At 39.4% G+C, this 22,415-nt stretch overlaps 2 protein-coding genes across 3 annotated transcripts in view; one reads left to right on the forward strand and one right to left on the reverse strand.

Annotated features, from left to right (window-relative positions):
* Positions 1-1,407: 1,407 nt before the first annotated feature.
* ddx1 (DEAD (Asp-Glu-Ala-Asp) box helicase 1) lies at positions 1,408-14,757 on the reverse strand. 2 transcript variants are annotated; one of them, XM_017718056.2, is made up of 26 exons: positions 14,490-14,757; positions 14,343-14,394; positions 12,866-12,929; positions 12,747-12,776; positions 12,130-12,226; positions 11,891-11,938; positions 9,727-9,810; positions 7,667-7,750; positions 7,497-7,573; positions 7,318-7,390; positions 7,123-7,199; positions 6,596-6,710; positions 6,361-6,499; positions 6,222-6,282; positions 5,266-5,364; positions 4,640-4,729; positions 4,368-4,556; positions 4,134-4,185; positions 3,843-3,989; positions 3,654-3,745; positions 2,910-2,982; positions 2,730-2,802; positions 2,585-2,627; positions 2,410-2,505; positions 2,147-2,267; positions 1,408-1,761 (listed from the first exon to the last, which is right to left on the reverse strand). In XM_017718056.2, exons 1-26 carry the CDS (start codon positions 14,503-14,505, stop codon positions 1,631-1,633), a joined length of 2,223 nt encoding a protein of 740 aa, XP_017573545.1. In that variant the 5' UTR covers positions 14,506-14,757; the 3' UTR covers positions 1,408-1,630. The 2 variants fall into 2 exon arrangements, with proteins under 2 accessions (XP_017573545.1, XP_017573548.1); XM_017718059.2 differs by lacking the exon at positions 14,343-14,394 and having other exon boundaries at positions 14,441-14,757.
* An 836-nt stretch (positions 14,758-15,593) lies between these two features.
* Positions 15,594-22,415, forward strand: part of nbas (NBAS subunit of NRZ tethering complex) — a 337,358-nt gene continuing 330,536 nt past the window's right edge. Inside the window, exons 1-6 of the mRNA XM_037537972.1 lie at positions 15,594-15,706; positions 15,978-16,029; positions 17,480-17,516; positions 17,812-17,889; positions 20,768-20,815; positions 21,381-21,424. Coding sequence (XP_037393869.1) covers positions 15,614-15,706; positions 15,978-16,029; positions 17,480-17,516; positions 17,812-17,889; positions 20,768-20,815; positions 21,381-21,424 — 352 coding nt within the window. The 5' untranslated portion in view covers positions 15,594-15,613. The remainder of the gene's footprint in view (positions 15,707-15,977; positions 16,030-17,479; positions 17,517-17,811; positions 17,890-20,767; positions 20,816-21,380; positions 21,425-22,415) is intronic.

Genomic DNA, 22,415 nt, shown 5'->3' on the forward strand with positions numbered 1-22,415 from the left:
TACATTAAAATGCGCATCTTTGTAGATGATGTGCACTTATTGATCATAGAAAATCAACAAACATGACATTTGGCCGGGGTGGTTGTACATAACCATATAACTATTTATGGAATTTATTATATTTACATTCTATGTATGTTCTGGCTGCTTGGAGTCTGCACTTACAGGAGCCCTCTAGAGGCACCATGAGGTAACTTCGTAATAACTTCATAACGCCGTAATAAGATGTATGTACATTATTAACCATAAGTAGTCAAGCATGATTATTATTCTTCTTCTTCTTTCGGCTGCTCCCTTTAGGGGTCGCCTCAGTGGATCATCTGCCTCCATCTTGCCCTATCCACTGCCTCCTCTACTTTCACACCAACCATCTCCATGTCCACCTTCACTACATCCATAAACCTTCTCTGAGGTCTACCTCTTCTCCTTCTACCCGCCAGCTCCATCTCCAACATTCTTTGACCAATATATCCACTATTCCTCCTCAACACATGTCCAAACCATCTCAACCTGGCCTCTGGCTTTATCTCCAAACTGCTCCACCTTCACTGTCCCTCTGATCTGCTCATTTCTAATCTTGTCCAGCCTTGTCACTCCCAACGAAAATCTCAGCATCTTCATCTCCGCCACCTCCAGCTCAGCCTCCTGTCTTTTAGACAGAGCCACAGTCTCCAAACCATACATCATAAGTCAAGCATGATTATTACACTGTTTATTCTATATTTTTAAATGTGTACAGTTATTTATATAGTATACGTTTTAGCAGATTAGACTTATATGTGCATTTATAACTTTTCTGTTTGTTTGGATGAGAAATGTCAAAAACATGGTAAAATTGTACCAAATTTTTTTCTGTGCCTGCATATTTGCATATAAATAAATTAGTAAATATAAGTAAATTTCAATAATACTGAAATATGTCTTCTTCTACTTAGGGACTTAAATACACACTCTGCTTGTTTCGATGAACCATGGGATAAAAATAAAATTAAAACAATGTATCCTTACAAATGTCTGATATTTAAGAGTTAAGACTTGAGACTAAATTAAAAAAAATAAAATCAAATACTCTCATTTTCTCTGAACAACCCCTAATAGCTCATCTACAAGTTTTGTCATTACAGTCTTATGAACAAATTGTTGAGTCATTCTGATTCTCAGCAGTATTAGTGTTAATCTTAGGATTAGTACTAATTAGCTTTAGGATCAGGGTGAGGGTTAGGTTTAAGGATAGTGGTAGGTTTAGATCAAGGTTCAGGATAAATTTAGCTGAATTTAAGATAAGCATCTACGAAGCATCTACAGTGGGCTATCCAAATAAAGGGGCAGCACAAAATATACTGGATTTTAACATTTGTTAAGCAATGCATGAAAATAAACTGTAAAGGCTAAATAAACACACAGTTATGACTTTGTGCAATAACATTTTACTTCAGGTGCAACACAAAACAAAAAGGGTCCTGCTTAAGGACTAACACTTTTGGGAGATGATTAATTCCAGATTGCTGTTCTTGCAAGCAAATCTTAACAAAACTTAACAAAAATAGCTCTTAATTTAGTGTCTGAATTGACTTCCTTTTAGAACTTTGGAGATACTAAAGTATTACTGCACTGATGTGAGAAAGGCTGGTCAGAAAGCTTTGAAGAGCTGGTTGGGTAGGTATCCCAAGTGCAGGAAAGAGGTCTGCGCCTCACGCTCAAGATTAGCCAGTTCTTGTACAGTGGGGGCCAGTACATCAACATGTCCCTTATAGAGACCACCTGAGAGAGAGGGAAGAATGTGTTACACAATTAGAGATGTGACAGATATTATTAAAAAAATATAAGCTTCCTTACTGCAAATGTAGTTACTGTCTGGCTCATTTAAATGACAATACTGTGTATAGTTCCATTTCATTTAATGTAAAGAATCCAATCTACACAAGCTGTGTCAGATTTGTAAGACACCCTTTTAGCATTGTTTAGCACTCAGCAGCTGAGGAAGCATGGCTATTAATGCTACCACAATCAATTTAAAAAATACTGCAATACTGACTTATCAATATTGCCCAGCACTAACATTGATGTTAGAAAAGGCCAGAAGCAGCATCATACATTCATTTGTGTAATGGCTGGCTAACTAGGACCGAGGAAGACAAACACACACCTCCTGCAGCTCTACGTTGGCCGTAGGTGACCTTGCCATCGAATTCATCCACAGGCACGCTCATATCCGGCTCACACTGAGTAATGGTGCACTTCAGATGCTCCTCAATGTCACCCAAGAGCTGAACACAAACACAGCACACACAACTCTTTAGCTAAACCTGTGGGCTTTTCCACTTCACACAGACAGCTGAACCAGACTGTACCAATAAGGTCAAGACTGACTAAATGAAAGACATCAGCTTAGCATAAAATGGTAGTTACCTCTTTTTCATTGTACCATATAGTACAGCCCCCATCCTCCTTCAATCGGGTGTTATAGCAGCCACGACCTCTGTTAGGACAAACATGGTACCACACCTACACACACAAATTCATGGGTCATCACATATTTTCATCATATTTCCAACATTTTCAGAACTTTGTTTGTTTTTTTTACCTTTTCCTTTTCCATGGCAACCAGGGAGAGGGCTAGTCCCATCCTTTAAAAACAGACACATCATAAAAGGCAGGAAGATACAGTCGCGCTGCGTCATGACTCAAAAGCTGGAAAGGAAAGTAATAGTACGATGTATGGAGTTTACCTCTCAGCTCTGCCAACTCTTCCAATGCGATGCACGTAGTTCTGTTTCTCATCTGGCAGGGTCACATTAATCACTGCCAAAAAAAAGACACACTGTGTCTTAGCTAAAGAGATCTTGGTGTGCATGTGCTGCATCCTAAGCTAGGTGTGGCTTTGATGTATTCTGGGACTCGGCACTTACCATATGGTACACCATGGATGTCGATTCCTCTGGCAGCCACATCTGTGCAAATCAAAAACCGCACCTCACGTTTCTAAAGCAAAAAAAAAAATAAAACGCAGTTAGTCCTTCTAGTCTTTTTCTGAGCAACTCATCATAAGAGCTCACAGTACATGTCCACCACTCATTAAGAATGTAACAACGCACATGCAACTAGCATTCAAAAGTTTGAAATCACTTTTCAATAATATAAAACATTTTCTTTTGCAAATGCACGTATAAAATGACTAATATAATATAATCATGGACATTAACATTAATATAATAAAAAAATAAATAGATACTTTTAGATTATTGTTCCTCAAACACTTGAAATATATACATTAAAAATAAATTAAAAACCTTTTGATTCCTGGCTTATATAATATTTAAAGCTATGATGTATACAGCAATTACTGTATTAAAATTACAAAGAATATCAACATGATAAATGACTTTTGAAAGGTGATGTATTTGCAGGTTCAGCAGGATTATAAATTCTGAGAAAGATTAAATTTCATTTTTGTTTCTTCAGAGCTCTAATTGTATATTATTATTATTGGCTCCACTCAAACACACTTATTTCATTTGAGCTTATACAATACAGCCATAGTTACGATGGCAAGTAAGAGATGCTCGTATTCGCAATACATTTCAATAAAATTTCTTTTTTAGAAACTGTTCTGAAACTGTTACACACTTGCTCCGCATTTCAACTGCTGTTACCTTGAACCTGTCCAAGTTGTATTTACGTTCATTTGGCTTCCTGTCGCCATGGAGACACACGCATGAGAACTGATGCCCTTTCTTATCAGGACCTAAAGAGACAGGAGACGGCAAGCAAATTGTGTCGAGTTCTTAATACGCTTGACTACATGAGTATCTAGCTCTAACTGCATGTACTGATGGCTTCACCTCCTCCTTGCTGGATAAAATACTGCTCCATGTTATCACAATCAATCTTTGTCCTGCAGAAGACGATGGCCTGGTCCATCTTGTGCTCCTTGATGGCCCGCACTGTGTACTCTCCCTTCAGGATCTTTATGGCCTCTGACCACATCTCTGCCCCATCCCAAACAACAGGCTCACATTAGAATTACAGGGAAGCATTGGAACAATGTGTTCACAGTACACATATGTACACGGCTAAGAAACTCCAGCCATTTATTTTTAAGTGTTGCCTATGTAAGTTTAAGTGATTACTACCTGGAGTGTTTGCCCCTGGTCTTGTGTTATCTTTGGCATGAACTTCATCAGTCTGTAAAAAGAAAAGAGCAATATAAACATCCTCTAAATCAACATACATGAGCGAATGTGAATAAATAAATAAACCAAAGCTTATGAGGGCATTTGGGTGGATAGCTTTCAGTCCAAACTGAAATAATTTGCGGTCTGAACTTTTACCCTTTGCGACAAAGTTTGTAATTTGGGCAAGTTTACCCTGATGTGGTTTTTGCCAATTCTGTCCCAGAGCCGGTCAGTTTTGGGGTTGACTGGCACCACCACATGATGGACAGTCTCTGGGACAGAGTCCTCTCCCTTCAGGTCCACCCAGGTGGGAAAGTGCATGATCTTCTCCGACAGCTTCTTCACATCGAATGAGTGCAGTGTAGCCGAACACACAATGACCTACACCACACATAGAAAACCAAGCTCTAGAGTTCTTGTGTTGTAACATTAGCTTATGAATGACCAGCTATAGAAGTATATACCTGTAGTCTCTTTCCATCGGAGGTCACCTGAGGGATCTTGTTGTAGACCCTCATGATGAAGTCAGTGTACCCAGCTGTGAGGAGACCATCCTGGAGAGAATAATGGGAGGAGTGTGAGGACTTAGCTTTTATTCTACATCACACACTTTAGACATTTCTGAAAATAAATGTATTTAAAATGGCAAAACTACTATTTTTATTTTTAAAAAGTAACCATTGCTACACCTGTAGGACACACAGCTAGTCATGTCTTCAGTGGTGCCACAACAATCCACAGACTTACTTGTTCTAATTAGAACTAATAAAACCACCTTCTAATGATGCATCTTGAAGGTAGAAGGAACTGCTGTTTGAAGGCAGGAAGCTAGCTAGCTATAGCAGAAAGAAGGGTCTGCTAAAAAGCTGAATATCTTGTCTGTATTCATTAGCCTCTTTATTCTGAATTGGGATTCTGAATGGTTGTATGGTGTATTTGCACAGTGCATGCTGGGTATTGTAGTGATAGAGCACTAATGGACAAAAAAAACAAAAAGGATACGAAATCGTAAATTACCATGACAACACACGAAATACTAGTTCTAGTTTGTTCTAGGGATGCTGTTTTAACACTAATGGCTTCTACATACACACTCATCCAGAACTAGGAAGCGGACTTGGGACAGATCAAGCTTCCCTGTAGATATGAGATCATCCAGTCTGCCAGGTGTGCCAACCACTATATCAACCTGAGAGAGAGAGCGAGAAAGAGTTTAGGAAAACTCCAGCATAATGACAAATGCACATATTGCTAAAACTTGGTTCCTGAATTCCATCCTTTAGTACATTCAATGCGTCTTCCAACTAATTTACATGAACACAACCATTTACAAAAATATTTAATTTATATTTGGTTCACTGTAGTAGTTAGTTGCATGATCAAAAATGAATTTAATTAAAATTTCCAGATGGTTTTGTTATGTATTATGGGATATACATAAACCAGCCACTTCATTAGGTACACCTACGTTGTATCTACACTCCACTTACCATATACGTGTACTTTGTAGTTCTACGAATACAGATTTTGATCAATGATCAGGACCCCAACAAGAACGACCAACATGAACTGTGCAGCAACAAGTGAGCCATCATCTCTGACCTTACATCTACAAAGTGGACCAACAAGGTAGGAGTGTCTAATATAGTGGACAGTGAGTGGACACAAGTGTTTAAAAACTCCAGCTGCACTGCTGTGTCTGATCCACTAACACACATCCATGTCAGAGTTACTGCAGTGCTGAGAATGATCCACCACCCAAACAATGCCTACTCTGTGGTGATCCTGTGGGGGGCCTGACCACTGAAGAAAATGGTAACAAAATATGCAGAGAAAACCGATGAACTACACTCTGCAATTGAAGAAATACAAAGTGCACCTATATGGTAAGCGAAGGTGATAAAATAGAATGAGTGGAGATACAAGAAGGTGTAATGTAGTGGCCACACACACACACACACACACACACACACACACACACACACACACACACACACACACACACAGAAGAACTGGTGCAGCGCCCACTACTACTTCATTGCTTACCCCGCTTTCCAAAATAGAGAGCTGCTCTTTGGCTGCCACTCCTCCAATGATCAGCAAATCTCTGTAACAACAACTCATGCTTTGAGCAATTTCACCCTGCAAAATGACAAAACTGTCTTTTTTTCAACTCGTTGCTCACCGTAGTTTGGGGTTGTCCACATATTTCTTAAACTGGTTGACGTTGTTCAGGGTCTGCTCAGCCAGCTCTTTTGAGGGCTCGATGATGAGAGCTTTGGGAGCGCTGGAGCTGGATTTAACTTGGCTCACGGTGGCACTGCCTATAATCAGCCCAACACCTCCACATTAATAAACACATCAGACCACACACCTGTTTGGTCTACTTTAGCTAAGGATTATAAAAGGAAACACCTCACCGGTTTGGGTTGTTTTGACCACATGGCCATCTGGTGCTTGGTCCAGGGCTTTAAAGCCCTCTTTGGGGGCATTTTTAAAAGGCTCTGCTCCAAAGTTAAACTTCAGTTCTGCATTCTGGTCATTAAAAGAAAACATCAATAAGTTGGAATTTGTAGTCAATATGCTGCGAGTATACAAGTTGAGTAAATATACATGGGACTCATTCTTCTTAGAAAGAAAAAAAAAGAAGGTTTTATTATAATTAGCCAAAGATAAAAAGACGACTTCGGTATAGTTTACAGCCATGATATATTAAAAACTTTTAAATTCTTAATTCTGCTATGGCATTTTTGTTCATAATTTTGAAACAGGACCTGACTGATATTGGTTGGCCGATGATATTGATAATGCAGTTGCATAATGCAATGTTTACACCCTGAATGGTACAGTTTTCTACAGCTATAATTTATGGATGTTGAAGGATGGTTTGAAATCAGTGAAAGTGTAAGTGCCTGTTAATTAATGCCAAGCAGGTGGCTCCTGTTACCTTGAGCACACAGGACGCAAAGAATGGCTGGCTTTTCAAGGGCTGGGGAATCTCAAAAGCCAAGCCCAGATCGTTACCTGCAAAAGACACCAAAGTTCAAAGACACAGTAACACAATGCCAACATTTAATATGACTCACATACCAGTGCTGGAGACCAGGACTAAAAGATTCTGACTGAGCAATACTGCACTTACCATTCTTGGAGAAAGACACATGGCCCTTTTCCAGGTCTAAGTAGCATCCAATAGTGTCATGCATAGTGAACTCCTGTTAAAAACACACAACGAATGTTCACAAAGCAACAAAAGTGGCATTTAAATGAAAGAAGTGCCGTGGATGACACTCTATACTTTCAAAATACTTCTTTGCTTACCTCTCCATAACTGTCAAACTGCTTATTATGGGATTTTTTCCCTGTGCCTCCAAAGCCGAAGCCGTACTTGTCCGTACCTGATGCAGTAAATACATGATTACCACACTTAATCAGTGCAAGCAGGATTTGAATTAAATCTCACACACCGAGATGGACAATTGTGAACACACCCAAGTCTAATGCAGCCTGGCTAGTGGACCAACCAATCCGGCACAACCCCTGGTCTTGGCAGGTGACTTCGTAATAATATTTCCCTAAGAAAGAAAGTAATTGATGTAAGAAACTCCTTAAGAAAGATGGCTGATTTCGGTCACAATATAACAGTAATAAATAGAGTGAATCTTATATAACAAGCAACACACAATATTTCATATTGCCATACCTTCAGGATCAGGGATGTCAAACTCAACCACCAGGGCCATATTGAAAAAATCTCAGCAAATTCATGGGCCAGAAAATGATAATGTTTTATTTCAATTATAAATAACACATTTTTATAACCTGAACTGGCCACTGTTTATTCAAAATAGGCCACAATGTCAACTGCAAAATATAGGCACTTGTAGTAAACCTTGAAATATTTATAAAAGCTATCCTTTTAAAACTTAGCTATTTGCTTGATTTAGACACCCAACACATTTTCTTTGCTGCAAGTTCGAGTTCTTTCATTCATCGGATCAGATTCTGAGCTGTTAAGTTTTCCTAGTGTTAATACTGGTTGAACTGCACCTGAAATGCAGCCAGTATGTGGGTCAAACGACTGGTGTAGTAGAACTGTGTTAATCACTGTCTCATAGTGTTTTTGGGGAAGGGGTGAGAACGCTTGTTATGTTGCAGTGCATGCTGGGAATTGCAGTATAGCACATTATGAAATGGACAACATATGGGAATTGTGTTTGACATATGGGCCTTAAGTAGACAATGTTGGGGGCAGGGGATTTAACCTCTAGGAAAGTGGTCACCAACCACGCCCGGGAGATCTACCTTACAGCCACAATCTGCTATACCTTCTCCAGCTAGCTTCTTCAGAAGTTTCTGATTGGCTCCATCAAATATATTAGTGTTAGATAAGAAAGCGACAGAATGTTAGATGCAAGTTGGGACTAAACTCTGCAGGTAGATCTCCAGGAGCAGGGCTTGTGACCCCTGCTCTAGAATAATAACCTCTTGAATAGAAAGTAAGTGAATTCATAAGTTCCATTCTTCTACCTGCCCTGCTACATAACTCAAAAACAACTTACTTGCTTTTCATAATCAGATTTCATTTAAATGTGATATGGCCCGATCAAAAGAAATCACAGAAAAGTAAAGGCAAGAAACTAAGTTGACAGTGAATGAATTAGATTCACGACTCACTGGTTTCTCAATTTGCCTTAAATGGGTTCTTGGAAAACAATTAAATTCAACACACAACACAAAGCGATTCAATTGAGCAATTTAAGCTACTTTAGCTTTATGATGCATTAAAAGTATTTCTAGTATTGCTAAAAGACATCCACTAACATTTCTCAGACTGATTAAGTTGAATTGCTTCAGTAATGTCTTTTGCAGCAAGGTCATTCCAAAGGAACATGCTCCAAATAAGCTGATACCAGGATCTCTTACAATAATGATATTGTGCCGGTGCCTCTACAGCCGTCCTTTCGGTTTCTGTGTTGTGCGAGTTCATTATAGCCTTTGCACTATGTATTTTTCCAAATAAACAGCTTGATTTGGGTTCACTGCACAGTAAGGTGTTGTGTGGTTTATTTATGAACAACACTAGTTTGCAAAAATCCTGCGCTTTGTGCCCTCTGTCATTTGCATGCATAATTAACTTGTTGGAATACTGCCTGTGTCAATCTTGCTGTAAGGCACTGAAAATGACTCATCACACAGTGCTGGTAGGTTGTGTTTGAAATGTACTGGTTTAAACATGGGTTTTCATCTCATCAATAAATTGCAATTTCTTAGCATTTAAAATTCAATATCTGACCAGCTTAAAACAAGTTGATCCATTTGGTCTTCTTTTTGATGCAGTTGCATTGGGAGGAATTATAATGAATGCATCAAGAATAATAATTATCAAGGATCAAAATAAACAAACAACTGTCCGGGAAAGCATTCCATTACCAAACAGCTCATAGTTTTGCCACAGACTTTGATCGTTTAAATCCAAAGGTCAATAATGTTCAACAATATAAAACTATAAAACGACAACTGTTTAGAAGTGTTTAAGAAGACAGCTCACCTTTTGTCACAGCCCTGGTGGAGCGACAGCCATGCCATTCCTTAAACTCTCTGCTCTGGCAGCAAAGGCCATCAGGACCGATAGCTGGAGAAAAGAGATTTTAAAGGCTTGAAGAGACAAATGGCCAATTCCCTAGTCCTAGACCAAGCTGCTATGGCACTAGTGATTCATCATTGAAAATCTTTATAGTCTAGACTGAATCCAGGAAATCAGCCAGGACTGTTTCACTTGTGTTTGTCAGTTTCTGTGCGAGTGATATTTGTTTTCAGCAATTTAAACAGTGACTATATATATATATATATATATATATATATATACACACACACACACACACACACACACACACACACACACACGTTCACAAAGTACAACCCCAATTCCAATGAAGTTGGGACGTTGTGTGAAACATAAATAAAAACAGAATACGATGATTTGCAAATCCTTTTCAACCTATATTCAACTGAATACACTACAAAGACAAGATACTTAATGTTCAAATCGGATAAACTTTATTGTTTTTTGCAAATATTCACTTTCCACATATTTTGAATTTGATGTCTGCAACACGTTCCAAAGAAGTTGGGACAGGGGCATGTTTACCACTGTGTTACATCACCTTTCCTTTGAACAACACTCAATAAACGTTTGGGAACTGAGGACACTAATTGTTGAAGCTTTGTAGGTGCAATTCTTTCCCATTCTTGCTTGATGTCCAACTTCAGTTGCTCAACAGTCCGGGGCCTCCATTGTCGTATTTTGTGCTTCATAATGCTCCACACATTTTCAATGGGAGACAGGTCTGGACTGCAGGCAGGCCAGTCTATTACCTGCACTCTTTTACTATGAAGCCACGCTGTTGTAACACGTGCAGAATATGGCTTGGCATTGTCTTGCTGAAATAAGCAGGACGTCCCTGAAAAAGACGTTGCTTGGATGGCAGCATATGTTGCTCCAAAACCTGTATGTACCTTTCAGCATTAATGGTGCCTTCACAGATGTACAAGTTACCCATGTCATGGGCACTAACACACCCCCACACCATCAGAGATGCTGGCTTTTGAACTTGCTGATAACAATCCAGACAGTCCTTTCCCTCTTTGGCCCAGAGGACACGATGTCCATGATTTCCAAAAACAATTTGAAATGTGGACTCGTCAGACCACAGGACACTTTTCCACTTTGCGTCAGTCCATCTCAGATGAGCTCGGGCCCAGAGAAGCCGGCGGCGTTTCTGGGTGTTGTTTATATACGGCTTTCGCTTGCATGGCAGAGTTTTAACTTGCACTTGTAGATGGAGCGACGAACTGAGTTCACTGACAATGGTTTTCTGAAGTGTTCCTGAGCCCATGTGGTAATATCCGTTACAGAATGATGTGGATTTTTAATGCAGTGCCATCTGAGGGATCGAAGGTCACGGGCATTCAATGTTGGTTTTCTGCCTTGCCGCTTACTTGCAGAGATTTCTCCAGATTCTCTGAATCTTTTGATCATATTATATTATTCTGTAGATGATGAAATCCCTACATTCTTTGCAACTGCACATTGAGAAATGTTTTTCTTAAACTGTTGGACTATTTGCTCACACAGTTGTTCACATCCTTGCTTGTGAATGACTGAGCCTTTCAGGGATGCTCCCTTTATACCCAATCATGACACTCACCTGTTTCCAATTAACCTGTTCACCTGTGGAATGTTCCAAACAGGTGTTTTTCCTCAGCATTCCTCAACTTTCCCAGTCTTTTGCTGCCCCTGTCCCAACTTCTTCGGAATGTGTTGCAAGCATCAAATTCAAAATGAGTGAATATTTGCAAAAAACAATAAAGTTTATCCGTTTGAACTTTAAATATCTTGTCTTTGTAGTGTATTCAACTGAATATAGGTTGACCCTGACAGAGAAGTGGCTTAGAAAATGGATGGATGGATGGTGTTATAAATGATATATTTATACGATAGCTCAAATTTACACACACAATCCAACTACAGGATGGCACAGATATACTAAAGATGAAACAGACTGATTAACTGTTGCTGAGAATTGCATGCACTCATTGTATGATAACATTTGACTGCACACAACTTTGATGAATAACGGTCACTATGGCAAAAGGTCAGATTAAATGCATTACAATAACTCTGACATTTGATTTTGACACTGAAAACTCACCAAATGCTGGGCTTCTGTCGTATGGGTTCATCTGCCATTTATTAAATACTGCAATGAAGAATGCCAAGAAAAGAAGAGAGAGCGAGAGAGAGAGATAACATTTCATAGAGAGAAAGTAAAGAGATAACATTTAAACACAGGCTCTGACTTTATGCTTACTCATGATGGTGCCATCACTAAGTGACATTATGTCTGTATGTAAATGTCAGCATATGGCTACGTTTGTGTAACTAGCTTACTTGCTCCCCCTGTCTTTACTGTAGCACGGCCCTTTTTCCCCTCCTGCTGATCCTTCAGAGTCTCATACACGATCTGGATCACCGGGATGCTAAACGCCTACAAGATGAACAGCATGAAGAAATGGCTCAGAACTCTGGAAATAGTGTTCTCCACTGTTTTGAATTAATTTGATAATCATGAATGATTATCAACATGAAATTGTGTATTATGCAGAGCCAGTGAATATGACAGCAATGTGACATAATGATCACATCAAAAAAGTTCTGACTATACAAGTCATGAGTTATTTTTTTTCTGACACCTGGCAAGCTGGAACTGAAAAAGTAGTGCCACATAGTAAAAAACACTGTCAAAAACTACAAATACAACTATTTATATCTACCGTTTTACACTGTAATGCACTAAATCCAATGAAACTGGCCTAATTATGCTCTCTGATCAAGTGTTTTTAAGTACTCATGATATCTATAACATGCTCAGAAAAGCATATGGTGACATATTCTGAGGTAATTTATCACGATAACGGTAATCATTGTCTGTCATATTGCCTGGCTCTAGTATTAAGGTGACTGTTATAGCCTGAAATACATAGCCATATATATATATATAAACTTACTCCAGTTTTTCCACTCCCGGTCTCAGCAGCCTGTGGAAGACAAATACTTGCATAATGGCCAAAAAAAAGTACAATGTTATGACACATGACTTTAACGTGACTTAAACAAATCCTCTTACCATAAGAACATCACCACCACCAAGAATCAGTGGAACAGACTCAGCCTGAATGTCAGTTGGCAGCCTGGTAGGGACAGACGGGAGAGTTAGATTATCATTGATTTGCTTATGTTTGTTTTTTGTATATGGTTATAGACCCAAAAAAAAAATCCCTCAATGCATTTTGTGTCTTCATCAAGGAGAATCACAATTCAAACACGGGTGCTGTAAACACCCTCAGTTTACTAATCACATGACTTCAGACGTCAGTGTGATAGACAAATATCAAAATACAAAAGAAAAAAAGAAAAAGATTTAAGGTCATAAGGTCCACATGCTGGTGTCTTCTCTGGTTTAGATTACAGATACTGACCTTTTACACACATTTAGGATATCACAACTATTACTGTAATGACACTTTTCACTAGGCACTTTTCTAAACACTACAATATTGATGCAACTCCAAGTTAGTCATGTCTTTAATATGTGCTGTTAGTCCACCTCATACCACTCAGTGCCTGCTGTCTGTAAATACAGTGGATCTGTCTCATATGCCATGCGAATACTTAAACAGATATACTTTTTAACTTTTATACTTTATTTTATTTCTCTTGTACTTTAACTTATGTCTACATTTTTTCTATTTTGTACTTTTCTGCATAGTTTATGTAAGTCTTGCTACTGAAACACTGCAATTTCCCTCCGGGATCATTCTATCTACTGATATCGGAGGCCGTTTCTCTATATGGTTTTTATTTTTGGATTTTGATATTTGTGAATCAGTCAGACATACAAATTCATGTGACGACTTAACTGAGGATATTTAGAGCACCTGAGTAAAGTCTTTATTGTGATTTTCTGTGATGAAGGCACAAGCGTTTTTTTAAACTATAGCCATGTTGTTATTATATTATATTTATTTTAATGGCTTTTGTGAATTGACGAGCACCATGGTTTTTCACTTTTTACCCCAATGCCTGTTGATGCATAAACTGAATTAAGCATGAATTTAGGAAAATCGGTGCAATTCCCCTTTAGCCAGGGTACAACACTGCTTTTTCACAGATGTCAGAGAGAACGGTTGGCTAAATGTGTTTAAGATCATCTTCACTGATCTGAAGGAGATGTTATATTGTATGTACAGATACCTAAATGTAAGCAGCGACGGCTAAATAGATTTTTACACCAAATACTATATAATAATGTACAATAAAGAACATACAAGTAGACAGTTTTACAAAGTATTGCTGACTTTCTGACGAATTCAGAAACGCTTCTGCTCTGACGTCACTCATCTGAACGCTGAGTTTATAGAAACACTGCTGCAGCATTACAATATTATGCAAACTATAATGCAAACGACTCAAAGTCCTTTACTAAATACCAAGTACAGTCAAAGTGGTGTCCAGTGAGAAAAATCTCAGAAAATGAATTTAGAGAAATCTGCTTGCGCCGCTACCCGCTTTGTGCTAGCTCGCTAACGTTAGCGTTCACTTACAGCCAGTCCATCTCCTCAACGGCCTGAGCAATTTCAGGCATCACGCCCATTTCTGCACAAAAACACGGTTAAGAACATAGTTAAACACTTCAACTCACAAGGGAGAAGTCATAGCACGTTAACGGGAGAATGAGAACATTCATTTACCACCAAACGCAGCCATGTTCGCCCACCGAAACCGAGCCGATGAAACGTGTACAGAGCCCGATTCCAGACAGGGCGCAGGCCAGTAAATAAGTCCGTGTAAATCGTCTAACTGCTCCGCTCAGTTCCACCTGCTCTTGTACCGGCCAGCCGTTTCGCTTCAGCCTCTCATTTGCTAATGGAGGGAAAATACATAATTTAACTGCTCCCTTTGTCACATTAATTCACACTACCAGCCAAAAATACCGGTATTCTCACTTAACATCTGTGCACGCTGATAGGACAGTCAGATGTGAAGCTCGGTTCACATTACCGAACCGATGCTTTCCCACTGTCCGTTTCAGTGAGTCAACCGCCCGATTCAGTGATTCAGTGATTCACAAGACACGTCCACGAAATTGTCTCATCGTCCATGTACGTTTCTAAACATTTGAAAGCCGTTAACGAAACTTTAACTGGGGCCTCCAGTTAAATTATTTCGCATGAAATTATAAAAAATACGTAATTAATTCTAATCAAAGACAAATAAAATAAATAAATAAAGAAATGAATGAAAAAGGCAAATACACACACACACACACACAAACAAACAACTATTAACTACATCCCATTGAGATAAAATATGTATCCAACCAAATAGGTTGTATAAATAAAATAAGTAGATATTAAATATAATAAAACAAATCTAAATAAAGGTATTTTTGTCAACATTAGATTAACACAAACGTTAAAAAAACTAAAAACTTAAACATGTTAAATATATTTCACTTAATATATGTTTAATTAATTAAATTGTCATTATTATAATAATTGCATAAAATATTACAAATATAATATATTATACTTAAGTATTGTAATCATTTCCTGTTATCATTTACATTTTAATATAACATTTTTATTATTAGTAGTATTGGTATGTACATTAATTAATTTGTTTATGTATTGTTAATAATAAAAAAATGTTTGTTTTTCACAACTCATCTTCTAAATGCTTTATTTAGATATAATGAATAGATGCTTTTCAGTTGAACTCGTGAATCGGTCGACCGATTTATTTAAAAGAACCTGTTCTGTTCAAGTTGAGCCTCTGAGGGCACTGTAGAGTGACGTAGGCGTACATTGGCAACATGGCTGCAGATCTCATTCTTGAAGAAGAAGAGGAGAATATTTTATACGATTTGCTCATTAACACAGAGTGGCCGGCGGAAACAGACACGCAGGTCTGTAGGGGTTTGTGTTTATTGCTTTGAAAATGAACGGACTCGGTGCCAAATCGCTACTTTTCATGCGTGCCGGGGTGTTCAAAGTGCTCAGAGCCACGTAGCTCAAGCTGGAGTCTATGTGCTGTCAATGAGAGCATTAGCATTAGCTAAATGAACTTTCCCTCAGTGATGTAAGCACAGTGGAGGAAAACTGGTTTAGTTCTGCTCAGTTACTTATTTATTTATAGCGTCTTCTCTTCTCTGTAACGTCAGTATTTCTATTTTGCAGTTGCGTGGAGTCAAAGAATACAGCTCCTCTCTTGTGGCCAAAGCTGTGACAGGTAAGCTGCAGCCGTTGAATCCCTACATTGAGCGGTGTTTTTGTTTTGAATGAAAAAAATGGGATCGTGTGTTTTGTTGACACACGTCACATTTTCAAGACAGAGGCTTAGAGGTGATGTGGCTTGTAACGGGACAGTTTTTGCTCTGCTAGCTAACTCGGTCTCCTGCACCTGCTCATGATCCCTTACTGTGAGTTGTTTATTATTTGATTTAAAGGCGAACTCTTTCAAACTTCTACATAATTAAATGGATGAGCTGTGAGCAAAGTCATTCCGGGTGTTTTGCTGTGAAAGTCTCATACTAGAGAAACTTGCTGAGTCTGAATTGTTAACGGTGGTTGTGAGGGGAGCCAGACGTCTGAGGAGTTGAATGCCTCTAAAAGCTTCCTCCCAGGAAATTATTACTTGAAATGATTGCTGCCTGATGTCTGGCAATTGTTTTAAGATGTGTGATAAAAATGTAATTAGAATGAAAATGTGTTCACTGGTAGTTTTGCGTAGTAAATAAAAGGGCTATATTTGTATTGTGGATGTGGTGATGAGATCACCATCGCTGTTAAGAAATCTGAGGCTGTCAGTTTCTCTGCAGTGAACCACTTCACATCAAACCACTCTGAATGACTGCTTACATCTCAAAGACTGAATTATTCAGAAATTTAGAAAAAAAAATGGTGAAATTCTTTTTTAAAAGAGGTATTCAGGCCTAAAACTAGCATTTGGTGTGTTATTGTTTATGTTCTGCTGTATTCAGTATTCATAGATACTAATAAATATATACATTATGTTCAGCTTCTTAGCAGTAATGTTATTGGGCTTCCTTCTGCCTTAGCCAACTAGCGGAGGAAGAAAGCCTGTATCGCAAACAGTGTCTCATGTCGGCCCTAAAACTCTGGGAATGTTTCGGAAGTCCCTCCTGTCTTAAAGATACATTGTTAGAGAGAGTTTTTCTACTCTCTACTCTTCAAACTGGAAAATCCCACTCTAGAGACAACTGTAGCCCCACTCCAGGAGACAAGTAGGCATGTTTACTACAGATGTAGTCATGGTTGTTTATTTTGTCCAGAGTGCTTTTTTAACAGTTATGTATAGACTCTTAATGGTTGTGACCACTCTCATGTCAAATACTTGTGTCAAACGGAGGCAAACGGGGGATTCTACTCTTGTGTACCATTGCAAATTCTAGGTGGTCTACGTCTACAATGATGCCTAACTTTTAAGACCTCTCAAAGGGGTCGTCAAAACAAAATGTGAGCTTGGCAAAGTATCCTGAAGATGTTTAAGGTCCTCATTCATCTGAGGGTCTTCCTCAGAGGAAAATGAGATGGGGTGAGAGGAGGGATCTATTAGTGAATTTCTTTCTTTATGTTTGTTGTAATGTCGTCATGAATAAATATGTCAGTGCTGTATCAGTGAAATGCTAACAGAAAACACTTCTAATGATGTTTTCCAGGACCGTTCCGCTTCATTTTGCACTACCTTTGGTACAGGTAAGTCATTATCATCATCCACACCACCCCACTGTCCATATTGGTTAGGAAATAAGACATGCTAATGTGTTGTAGGAAGCATTCGATTGAATTAATTGGCTTACTTTATGTCTGGGAAATTTTAAGTAGCCAGTTAAGCTCAACACTGAGACATATGTTGTAGATCCGCATAGAAATTAGTAACCTAATTAAGTTAATATGAGACCCTTTTCTTCAGCCAAACTGCTGTTTGCTTTCTGAGTCGATTGATGTTCATATTTTTTCTTTTCAGTAAAAAGTTTTTTTTGTGTTTCAGCCCCTCAAGCTCCTCCCTACCCCCTGGACTGGTGCACCTAGCAGCAAAGCAAATCAACTGGCAACTGGTGCTAGCAAGGTGATGCTAATGGCTTTTGACTTGCTTCGGTTTTTCAGGGCTAGCAGGGAGAATGTGCAGTACTGTGCAGTGTGGGCTGCAGGCCTCATGCGGCAGCACTCATTATACTAACCACACGGCAGAAATTGATGGAGCGCGAGGTGAGCGCTTGCTTGATGAGGCCTGTGCTCCTGCAGGTGCTCTGCTGATGCATTAAGTAGTACCTCAATGGATCATTAGCTCGACACTACTACAGGGTTTAAGAAATAGTGTCTGAGTCTGCTGCTGCTGCTGCTGCTGACGTCTCACTTTGCATGCTGTCTTTTGTCTGAGTTTTACAGATCTGCAGTAAACTTTGCTGCTGTTTCTTTGTCCCGAAAAGAGAACCAAAGTAGTTGTCACTGGCCACTTTATTAGAAACACCTACCTTGTATTGTAAAGTTTGAGATTGTAGCTCATCGTTTATGAGTGGTCAGTGTCTGAACACAGAGCTGGATATGTTGGGGGGGTGGACCACTCTTAACCTAGCAGTGACATTAACATGTATAAAAACTCTACCATCACCACGCAAACAACGTTAGTGTTGCTGCTGTGCTGAGAATGATCCACCGACCAAATAATATATGGTCAACAGTGGTTCTGTGGTCAGAAATTGACCAGTGATGAGTGGTGTAGAGGGCCGAGGTGTGGACTTGAGTCATATGACTTTAGACTCTACTGGAGAAAATCGAGAAAAACTTGGGCTTCAACAGCAGTGATTCAGACTCTGAGTGCCATGCCTCAGAAAGACTCAAGCCTCAAAGTGAAAGAAACATGGAGTGAGTCTAACTGCAGACGGGACTATACACGGTCAGTTATTTTTCATGTAAACGCATTCATTAGTTGACATAAATTGATTAAACAGCAACGTTGTCAGATGCCTGTTACCGTGTTTATGATGGGTTTATTTTACCTCGGAAGCCGAGTGAAGTGTTAGAGCTCAGGTTCGCCCCCATAAGCTGGAAACGAGAAGCATCAACGGCGTCAATGTGCCCTCGCTCAGCACTTCAACTCCACTCTTACTGGAGAATCATACCAGGCAAAATGACCAGAATTAATCTCTCTATTCGACTAATTTTAACAGCTTTTGCAGGTAAAACAAGCGCAACATTCCCCACGAAGCTGAAGTTGACTTCTTATTCACCAGCTTGTCTATCTTATTGGAATTTGCTGTTCCAGTCAGGCGCCCGGAACATAACTGGTGCACCCTTTTTAGGTGGAACGGAAAATTCAAATAACCAGCAAAAAACAGCTAAAGTTTCTAGTGAATCTACAATAAAAGTTGGCAAAACCTGAAAACCGCTGCAGCTCCTTTACTGAAGTGGGCTGAGATGATTCGACCACTGCGTCCACCTTGTGGTCATCCATGACTATCCCCTCCCTGGTGACTGATGATTTACCCCAAAAAGGAAACCGACTGGAGGTGGAATTCACTAACACCCTCCCCCCAACCCCCAAGGAACAAATTACTCTCTAAGAGCCTTTGCAGCATAGCTCGGACATGTTTCACATGGGTTTCAAAGGAAGGTGAGTAATCTAGAATGTCGTCCAAATAGGCGACTTCAAATTGTCCTGACATGTCTCTGAGGATGTCATGTATGAACGCCTGAAACACACCTGGAACACAGAGGGGGCGATGGAGACCCTGAATGTCATCACCAGATACTCATAATGCCCCCTAGTGGTCAAAAACCACCAGTGGTCACCTTCCTTAACTCTAATTAAATTGTACATGCTACAGAGATCTAACTGGGTGAAAAACTGGGCACCTTGGAGCTGTTCCAGAGCTACTGGTACTAGAGGTGGGAGATATGGATAAGCCTTGAAAATTTGGTTAAGGGCTCTGTAGTCTATGCATAGGCATAGCCCACCATCGTTCTTCTTAATAAGGAAAAAGCTATAGGCGATAGAAGTGGAGGCCCTGATAAACCCTTGTTCTAGAGCTTTGTCAATGTAAACATCAAGGGTTTTCTGTTCTACCTGTGTCAAGGGATATACTCTATCTTTGAGTATCACTGGGTCCTCTACGAGCACTATGGCCCCCTGTATATTACTGGCACACGCTGATAAAGTGCTGTCATTAAAATTGTTATGGCCTCAAATTAGCTGAAGAATACAGACTTGATTAGGACTATGTACTTGGGACTCAACTTGAGACTCGCCATTACTGACTTGAGATTTGAGAGCTGACTTGACTTGAGCTGTAGCATCACCGGGGATCGAACTTGCGATCTCATGATTGTAGGGCCAACACTGCTTCACTGGGGAGCCCATCTGTAATTGTAAATCTGTAGGGGGTGGGCATATTGTACAAAATGACAGTATACTTTTCTGAGCATATCATAGATAACATCAGTACTTAAAGAACACTGACAAAATAAACGATACAGGGCAGCCAATCAGAACAAAGCTCATTAACATATTAGGGGAAAAAAAGGAAATAAAGGTAAATGAATGATGGAAAATGAACAGGCTTTTAACAGGTTTTAGAGCACGATACTGGAGGAGAATTCTTCAGGGATGTCCATTCTAGACAGTGAATGTGAGCTATTCAGCAGCGCTGAACTTCAACCGAAGTCGTTTGACATTTGAGAAATGTCATGTGGTGAAATACCATCTGATTACTAAATTTTATATTTGCTTGTGTGAACATTCAGACGTTCAGGCAAGCTGAGGTTTTCTCTCTCCGCTTTTCTCTTATGCAAATAGTGGACGAAGGAGAGACAGCAGGCTTTAATTAGCTATTGATTCACAGAGGGAAGACATCGTTATGCGTTGAAACGTTTGTTTTTGGAGGTTTAAACCTTCAGGTGTTTTCTCACTCTGTCTTCTTTTCCTCTTCCCCTTCCTGTGTTTGCAGTAATGGGAAGCTCCTGGCCGTGGTTCAGGATCAGTGTGTGGAAATAAGGTAATTCTGCCCATCGATCGGAAACATTTGCCCTGTTACTGTAATTGGTTCATTTTTCACCTTCCTGTCATTGACTATGTTGAACTCAGCAGATCTCAGATTGATACTTTGGCACAGATGTCCCAAAACGAAGCGGTTGACTGCCTATCCATTTTTCCCCCAAACTTTTTCTTTTGCTTTTGACAGTCTGTAAAATTGTCACTGGAAAGGGTCTATTAGTGAGGGTTTTTTTTTTTTTTTGGTGCAGCGCTGCAGTTTGAATGGATGTGATATATGGTTATAGAGCAGTGAGGGAAATGGAAGCTTATCTCTGTTGCTGATTGTTAATGGCTAAAATAAGTGCCCGCACACAGTCTGTTCTGCGAGCGCATTCGAATGAATTGAAAGCGTTCCAAAAAGCTTCGAGCCAATGATGCTGTAATGACACCCCTATTAAACCAAAATGGCAAACACAAATCTGCACAAGACCTTGATCAAAGTCAGTCAGAGGCTGCTGAATTATTTGATTAAAGTCAATTTTAGCATGCAGTATGATAATGCTTGGCCCATTCTTTCATTCTCTCAGGTCAGCTAGGGATGACTTTGGATCTGTCATCGGGAAATGCCAAGGTACAGTGCTGCAGTGCCCTCTGTCATTTTCTCCTCATATCTTTTCTCTTTTCATTACTCTTTTCTCATTCATTACGTTTCTAATAACAACAGCTTTTTTAAAAAAATTCAGTTGCTGATTGATGGAGTAAAAATGCCCCATTGGGCCTCATCCACCAACCATTCTTAGGAAGTTCATAATATTTCTTCTTAAAACCTTTTTATGTGGTTTTCCTGAGGATTCTGACAATCACCAATATTTTCTAATTTAGCATTTGTTCTTGGGTAAGAACAGAATCTACACAGACTCAAGAGCACAAAGGTGCGAACAGTTGCGTAGTTGAAGAGCACATCATCAACCTCACAGACTTTCTCAGGAGCAAATATAAGACAAAACTTGGGTCAGTATTGGTGAATGAGGCTCATTGATCCTAAAGATGTATCAAAAACAAGAAAAACTCACTTTTTCAAGTAGAAATTTGACTGTCATCCAAGCACTGTGTTAGCAAATGCTAAAGCATAGAACTGTGGACAGGCTATAATCTCCATTCAAACACCAAATAGCATTTATTAGCTTAATTAGACTAGCCAACAAACTATGCAGTAAGACTTTAATCCAATAGCACACTCTGCCTGGCAGCTCAGACCTTCAGTCACACTATAAAGAGAAGGAGCAGATTTATCAACAAACTGCTTTGCAACACCAGTTTCACTTTTTATTTAAAGGGGATTTTATGCTGGTTTTCTTTCCATCATTCTTCGTAATTCACTCGTTAAACTATAAGCAGTGTCTTCCCAATGGTTTTCCTTAAAGGGGTATTTGCCTGCTTTTTCAGTTTTTCTTCGTAATTAACCTGCTAAAATGTAAACCGAGCCATGTAGGGAGGTTTGATGTGAAGTGCACCATTCTTGAGGAAGATTTCTGGTTACAATTGATGATTTTAACCAGATGTCTGTTGAAAGCCTTTGAAGCAGGAGCCACTATAGGGGTGGGCAATGTGACAATATTTTA

The sequence above is a fragment of the Pygocentrus nattereri genome, chromosome 4, assembly GCF_015220715.1.
Source record: "Pygocentrus nattereri isolate fPygNat1 chromosome 4, fPygNat1.pri, whole genome shotgun sequence".
Lineage (NCBI taxonomy): Eukaryota > Metazoa > Chordata > Actinopteri > Characiformes > Serrasalmidae > Pygocentrus > Pygocentrus nattereri.